Genomic DNA, 8055 nt, shown 5'->3' with positions numbered 1-8055 from the left:
AAAAGATAGAGTAACAAAATATATTCGGTTGAATTGGAGCTTAGACTTGGTGCTTTTTTTTACCTTTTTTGTAAAAAGGTAAGTTTATATAAAACGAAAGTCTCTTTCGTCACGTGATATATGTATATCTGACGCCAATCGATTTTTAAGCATTTTGTTTACGCGGTTGTCAAGCGATTTGTTGCCAAATTCTCAACATGTAAATGTGATGACAAGACGCAGTAAACAGTATCTTTTTAATTCAGTGCAGTTCTAGTGATAATTATTAATTCAGTTTAGTATTATATAATGCCACGTGGAAAGAAACAGTTTGCGCTTATTTGGTGGATTTCGAGTGGCCAAACAGATGTAGTGCCTTTATCAACGATTCCTAAAAAAACATCAAGAAATCGATGCTATAACCACTCTTGTTTGGAAAGATTTGAAGACGGGAAAAGAAACTAAGCAAGATGCAAAAGCGATTGAAATAAGCAGTATGTACAGGGCCAAAATCCGGACAAATTAAACATTTTTGTTTACACTATATTATTTATTTTAAAAATGAAAAATTATACAAATATTCTTTACCACACAATATATAGTACCATAAAGAATAGATTTATTCGATATATCCCCCACTTGCATGACCGCCTCCAATCTCGGTCTAAAGCGATCGCAGGCACGGCGTAAGGCATCACGGTCCATCTCGGCGAATGCTACTTCAATAGCGGCTCGGAGAGACGCTACATTCGGATGTCTGGACTTGTTTGTCACTCTTTCAATGACGCTCCATACGTAGTAATCCAATGGATTTAAATCTGGGCTGTTAGGAGGCCAGAATTCCTTGGACCAAAACATGTCGACATTGTCCGATAACCAATTTTGCACCAAGTGACTCGTGTGGGCGGGTGCACCGTCTTGCTGGAAAACATACGACCTTCCAGATGCTATGTCATCCATCCATGGCTTCACAACGTTAGTTAAGACACGCACATAAACCTCCTTTGTCACATTTTCCCCTTTTTGAAAGAAATGAGGTGGCATGACGTCACCTTCGGATGATACCACCCCTAACACGTGCACATTGGCCGGAAATTTTGTCCTAGACACAGTAGGGACATCCTCAGGGTCATGGGCAAGCCAGCGGTCATTTCGTCGATTAATTTTTGCGTCGATAGTGAAAATTTTCTCGTCGGAAAAGAACCTGATTCGTCCAGCAGCCTTGTTCCGTAAAGAGCACAGAAGGAGATTGCAGCTCTCTTCGTCCTGGCGGCTTCAGAAAGCATCTGTCTAACTTTTATGGTGTAGGACTTGTAGCGAAGGACTTCTTGAACAATCTGACGCACAGTTGTTTCACTAACATCGACAAGCGACGCAATTTTTCGGATCGATTGCCCTGGATCCTGAAAAATCAGTTCTTCAACGCGTTGAATGACCCAGGCGTCCTGACAACGCGCTCCTTCAAGTGCACTTTCCTCGCGAGTGTTGCGGAACCTTCCTCCGACTTCTTTTTTTTTTACGTGTGGAAATCCTTTATGGATACGCGGGCCCCCCTCCGGGAAGGGAGTTTACATTAAGTGGCCCGGGTTATGTGGGACTGCCCCCCTAATGGCGATCGGGTGCGGCCGCTGACATTGCGACCGCTGGGCTTACCGCACTAAAACCACACGGTGGACTGCGCTGTGCTTTACTTGGGGGACGCCCAGGACTTGGCAGAGCCATTACTTCTGGACGCCCCCCGTTCCTCCGACTTCTCAGACTCCTTGTACTTTGCCACAACATCGTAAACTGTGGATCTCGGGTATCCAAAGAACCGGATAATCTCTGTCACTGAGCGATCAGCGCGAACATTTTCAATGATCGCTGCTCTTCGGTTGTACTCCTGGCTTTGTCTCAACATTGCGACTGTTTTGAGGTTATGCCTGCTTAGTAGATGCGTACACGATATTTAGGAGCCAATTGCGACATCCGTAGGTGGTATAGAACAGCGGAAAATTCAAATTATGCCATTATGTCTCGTCCGGATGGAGACTATGTAGTCGTGCTTCTGCACGCACCTCGACAACAGATTTCAAAACACCGCAAAAATAAAAAGCGGTGACTCGCGCCTCTCCCGCGCTTCCGCGCGCTGCGCGCGCCGCGTGTCTTCATTGTGTTCTGTTCGTTACCTCAGACAACAGGTCCTTTTCGTAGATTCAGATTCGTCCTAATTTTCTTGTGCAATGCCGAAGCATAGAAGTAAGAAGAAACGCTCGGGACACTCAAGAGAAGAGGTGTCTCCTAAGTATCATTGGAGAGCTTACACTCGCGTCGAAGGATCGCGAGATCATTCGTCACGGAGAGAAAGATCGCGAAGTTCCCGTTCTTCGGCGGAGGTGCAGTCGTCAAGGGATCCCCCTGCTCGGCGTTCTCTTTCTAGGGAAAGTCTCATGGACTTTCTCGACCAGGTTCGCGATCTTATTACCCGGCAGGACAGCGATTTTAACCTACACGGCCGTGAGCAGCCTCAGGAGGTTAGGTTGCCGGAGGAATCCCCGCACGCAGATGAGGATCCAGCAGCGGGTGGTGTGGCTGTGTCACTTGCCCTAGAGGTGCAGAGCATAGAGGAACCGCCGGTCGCACAAGCTGACTGGGGCGTTGTACCAGGTATGTCCTCTTGTCGACCCAGACTTCCTTGATGTTATCTGGCAAAGAGAGGACATAACCGATGTGTTCCTTCTGTGTTTTATTCTGTTCAGCCGTTCCTGGAACTACTGGCGACAATGACGACAGACCCCCGTCCTCCTGGAATGTGTTATTCGCTGACCCACTCGCCACGGAGATTCCTGAATCTCAGAATGTTTCGGAAACGCAGAGTTTGGCTGCCGAGTTATTTGGGGAAGTTCAGGCACCTACTGCATCATCTGCCTGGAATACTCTTGTGCTAAATTCAATTCAGACAGAATCTCGTAGCGGTTTAGGCGAGGAGGTTCGTACCAGGCTTCTGTCCAGATACGAGGTGAAGGGAGATTTGGCGGCACTGGCCCCGCCAAAGCTCAATAAAGAGCTCGTCGCTGCGCTAACCCCTTCAGTCATTAAGCGAGACGAATACCAGTCGCTCTCACAAGCACAGGTGGGTGCCTGCCTCAACGCCTTCGGCTCAGACATGTCGCTATTATTTAAGCCGGAGGTCGTGCAGGGTCTGAACGAGGAGGCAAGATCTGCCTTGACCCATTTTTCAGAGGGCATCCATCTGCTCGCCGATCACCATTATCGTCTCTCGCTAACTAGGAGGGCTTTTACCAAAGCTTCCTTGAACATCATTGGCAAAAATGCAGCAGAGACAGCACCTATAGACGAGTTTTTGTTTGGTCAGAACTTCGCCGAGACCCTTAAGGTGGCACAGGCCTGCGAAAAGACAAGTCGTGAAGTATCGAGAGCTATACCTCAAGCGGGTAAAAAGACTCTACAGCCTGTTCGCCGGGAGACGCAGCAACGAAACCAGCCGCCTGCGTCCAATCCACGTTACTCGGGAAACCGGAGGGGCCCTGTTCGCCCACCATCGGCTCGCCGAACAGGAGCTTCCCATCAGAGCCGTCGCCATCACTCCCAGTCTCGGTCCCGGACTCGACGCCGACACTAAACAACGTAAGAACTGCTGGTCGCTTGGGTAGATATTACGATCAATGGCTGGATATTACCACGGATTCCTTAGTATTAGACGCAATAGCAGGTTACCGCATCCCTTTTACTGCTTTGCCTCCAATAAGGTCCTCCCTTTCTGAGCCGGAATTTTCTCAATCTAATGCTATATATTGCGATACGGAGATAGAACGTCTACAGCTCAAAGGAGCCATCGTTCCAGTAGAACCCTGTATGGATCAATTCCTATCGTCTTTCTTTCTCGTAGAGAAACCATCAGGTGGTAAACGCTTCATCCTCAATTTGCGGGAGTTGAACAGGTATATTGAGCCGCCACACTTCAAATTAGAGGATTGGCGAACGGTTATCCGACTTATGCTCCCAGGAATGAAAATGGCCACTCTCGATCTTGAGGACGCATACTTATTAGTCCCAATATTCGAGGAACATAGAAAATTTCTACGGTTTCAATGGCGCAGGACAACCTAAGAAATTCACTGGGCTTCCGTTTGGCCTTTGTTCAGCCCCTTACATTTTCACTAAAATCCTCCGCCCTGTAGTTACATATCTTCGCGAGAGAGGCTATCAATCTATTGTTTATCTGGACGATTTTCTCCTTTTGGGTTCTTCCACCGACGAGTGTCAAGCTAATGTCATCGCATCTACGAACCTCCTTCAGTTTTTGGGCTTTGTGATTAACTATTCCAAGTCTCACTTGGAACCGTCAGCTAGATGCAAATATTTAATTAAAATATATTTGCCAGTTATTGTCGATTTAATCCTTGAAATTGGTTTTTTATTTACTGGCGATCCACCTCTTCAAAATTGTTCTTATACACACCACGACTGAGACAATGGTGCTTTACCAAGACGGCTTCTTCAACAACATTTCAAGACAGTACGGAAACAACCACGCTATAAATTTAAAGATGTGGCTGAAAACCAGTGTTAAAATTTGCACCGCCAATCAGCAACTTAAATTCTTGCTACGATGTAGGAGTTACAATGTCTTTCCCACACATATTCGTAACATAAAATTAAATATCACTTTACATAATGGTAGTGTAAAAAATAGGTTTGTAAACCTCAAGAATCGTTGTCAGAAAACGCTGTTGAATCTGGAAATCAGGGATATACACTTCTGGCTATCTCATCTGAGACGATATATCCGAGATTTGGAGCACAGATTACGACTTGCCTTACCAGGTGAGATGATCAACAACTTTTTTAACTTAAACTCGACTATGTTACAAAATTACAACCGAACGACCAAGTCAAAATTAACAAATAAGTTCAATGGCTTAATAGTAGCACAGAAATCTGTCCTCCAATCGTTTCACTCGACTGACCGATCCAAATGGGTCGTTAATATTTGCGACAAACAGATTCCGCAGCGTGTTTTAGACATTGTAAGTTTGGGCGACAAGTTTGGTCTCCCCATCGACAATTCAAATAAGAGAGACCGACATAATTTTGTACTTGATGTTTTAAAGAATTTCGAATCGAACGCATATAAAATATCTGATGACATCATTGACGAGACACGATCCCAAATCAGCAACGCACTTGATCGCTTTCTTTGTGGAAAAAATCATTTTAATATTATTGACAAATTTCTTTTAAAAGAGTTTTCGTTCACTGACAAGTTTTTAAGAGATAATGACTCTGTTTTCGTGACCAAAGCGGATAAAGGTCAGGTGACGGTTATTATGAACAAGGACAACTATACTAGCCAAATGACCGAAGCATTAAACGATAAGAATACTTATAAGATACTTCCAAGAAATCCCATAAGACGAATTACCAATAGCCTACATGACCTAGTAAAATCGTGGCACGACAATGATATCATTAACGATATAACTTACAAACGACTTAACTGCACCAACGGCAATCTTCCACGCTGCTACGGACTCCCCAAAATACATAAACCCGGTTATCCCTTACGTATCATAGTTTCGACTATCGGTAGCCCTCTATACGTCATATCGCAATTCCTACACAAAATTCTGTTTGATTCAGTTTCGAAACCTATATCTCACATAAAAGATGGCTGGTCTTTCACTAATATTATCAACACGCACTCTATCCAACCACACGAAATTATGGTTTCTCTCGATGTGACTTCACTATTCACCAACGTTCCCAAAGAACTCGTACTTAGCGGAATCGAAAAGAGATGGCACGAGATCTCTGGCTCTACTGGTTTAAATCTACCACAGTTCCTCCACGCCATTGAATTAATTCTCAGCTCTACTAGTTTTATGTTTAATAACCGGGTTTATGAGCAAATATTTGGTACCCCCATGGGCTCACCGTTGTCCCCGATTCTAGCGGACATAATAATGGACGATTTAGAGACCAACTGTATGGAAAGATTAAACTTTGCGATTCCCGTATATTATAGATATGTCGATGACATCTTTATGATTCTACCCGCTAACAGACTTACTGACGTTCTCAACACATTCAATAACTATCACCCACGATTAAAATTCACGGTTGAAATTGAGAACAACAATACACTCAATTTTTTAAATACGTCTGTGTTCAGAGAGGATCGTAAACTCTTCACGAATTGGTATAGAAAACCAACGTTCTCTGGCCGATATATCAATTATTTTTCTAGCCACCAGACACGATATAAAATCAACACAATCATAAATTTGGTCGACCAGGCTGTCTTACTTTCAGACTCACGATTTCACGACGCTAATATTAACATCATAAAAGACATCCTCCTAAACAATTCTTATCCTCCTTCCTTTATCGACAAACATATTAATAGAAGATTACATCATTTGAAACACCATACTGGCTCAGACACAACGGTACCTACCGACATTAATCGAGATTTTACAAACAGCATCACCATCCCATATGTCGGGAATGTTAGCGACGTAATCAAGAAAATTTTACACAACCAACACATTGATACGCGTTTTTCAGCCTCTAAAAAATTAGATTTGTTGATAAGGAAAGGGAAGGATAGAATTGCTGATCCAAACCGTACTGAATTGGTCTACCAACTTAATTGTGTTGATTGTGATGCAATATATATCAGCCAAACTAAAAGACACGTTGTAACGCGCATTAACGAACATCGCAACGACATTAAAAAGCCTGTTGACAACCACTCAGTTGTCAGCAAGCATCGCAATCTTGCTGGACATGAATTCGACTGGTCCAACCCGTTAATCTTACACAAAGAACCACATTTTAAAAAACGCGAAATAGCCGAGATGTTCTATATAAAGAAGTCCCATGATTATACGATCAACCTTCAACAAGACACCGACAATTTAAGCGCTATTTATGATAAGATTGTACGCACGACTTAATCTCTATCCTATATTGTTTTCTTATTTATATAATTTATTTACCTGTCCCCCACTTGTTGTGTTTTACGTCCCGACAAATGTCGTTCTCTCTTCGAAATTTAACACCGTCATTGTCTTACCAGCCGTTTACAATACCTGACGCTTTTATTAGTTTTTAACCAACGTTATACATATTAATATAGTGATTTTATTCGACCATGCACAAAATTGCATACTTCGACATGTCACCCGTAAGTAACACCACTGTACAAGTATATCTCGCGTACTCGATTTCTGTACCTGCGCTCTAAACCTTGCAGATTTGCTGTCACACTTGGGTCAACACTTGAGAAGGACCAGTATTACTGGCCGAAACGTCGTGTAATTAATTAAAATATATTTGCCAGTTATTGTCGATTTAATCCTTGAAATTGGTTTTTATTTACTGGCGATCCACCTCTTCAAAATTGTGCAAATATTTAGGTTTCTTTTTTTATTCAGACGAACAATCTATTTCGATTCCCCGCCCCCGTCGGGAGAAATTACTATGCCTAACCTCAGGAATGGCTCGCAGGACAGAATGCTCTATAAGAGAATTCGCTAGTTTTATTGGTTCGCTCATTTCGGTATGTTCGGCTGTACAATATGGGCTCCTTTACACTAAGGGATTCGAGAGAGAAAAATTTTTGGCTCTTACTAAATGTAACGACAATTACTCAGCAGGAATGGAAATTCCGTCTTATCTCCAGAAGGATTTTATGTGGTGGATTGAAATTTTTTCCAATCCCAATCAATCTAATAAGATTCGTTCGTAGATTTGTTCGAGAAATCTTCTCAGACGCCTCTTTGAACGGTTGGGGCGCAGCTTGGGGTGAATCACGTACGCACGGGTGGTGGTCTGAGAACGACAAGACGCTTCACATAAATGCATTAGAGCTTAAAGCGGCCTTTAACGCCCTTCATTGTTTCGCATCGGACCTCCACAATTGCAACATTTTACTTCGTATTGATAATACAACGGCCCTGGCTTATATTAACAAATTTGGATCTATTCAATTCCCCCATCTATCTGCTATATCGAGGCAAATTTGGCGCTGGTGCGAGGAACGAAATATCTTCCTATTTGCCTCATATA

General features: G+C 43.2%; 1 protein-coding gene across 1 annotated transcript; it reads left to right on the top strand.

Annotated features, from left to right (window-relative positions):
• The first annotated feature begins 5921 nt into the window (after window positions 1–5921).
• On the top strand, window positions 5922–8049 carry LOC105555883. The gene is made up of 2 exons (XM_012002924.1): window positions 5922–7171; window positions 7241–8049. Exon 1 carries the CDS (start codon window positions 5946–5948, stop codon window positions 6939–6941), a length of 996 nt encoding a protein of 331 aa, XP_011858314.1. The 5' UTR covers window positions 5922–5945; the 3' UTR covers window positions 6942–7171; window positions 7241–8049.
• Window positions 8050–8055: the final 6 nt, after the last annotated feature.

Source organism: Vollenhovia emeryi, unplaced genomic scaffold (assembly GCF_000949405.1).
Source record: "Vollenhovia emeryi isolate VEMERY1.0 unplaced genomic scaffold, V.emery_V1.0 DF940590.1, whole genome shotgun sequence".
Classification (NCBI taxonomy): Eukaryota; Metazoa; Arthropoda; class Insecta; order Hymenoptera; family Formicidae; genus Vollenhovia; species Vollenhovia emeryi.
Note: the sequence above shows the minus strand (reverse complement) of the source record. Positions and strands in the feature narration are given on the sequence as shown.

Excerpts from the sequence above, each read along its gene's own strand:
- LOC105555883 (XM_012002924.1), top strand. The coding sequence starts at position 5,946 with ATGGACGATTTAGAGACCAACTGTATGGAAAGATTAAACTTTGCGATT.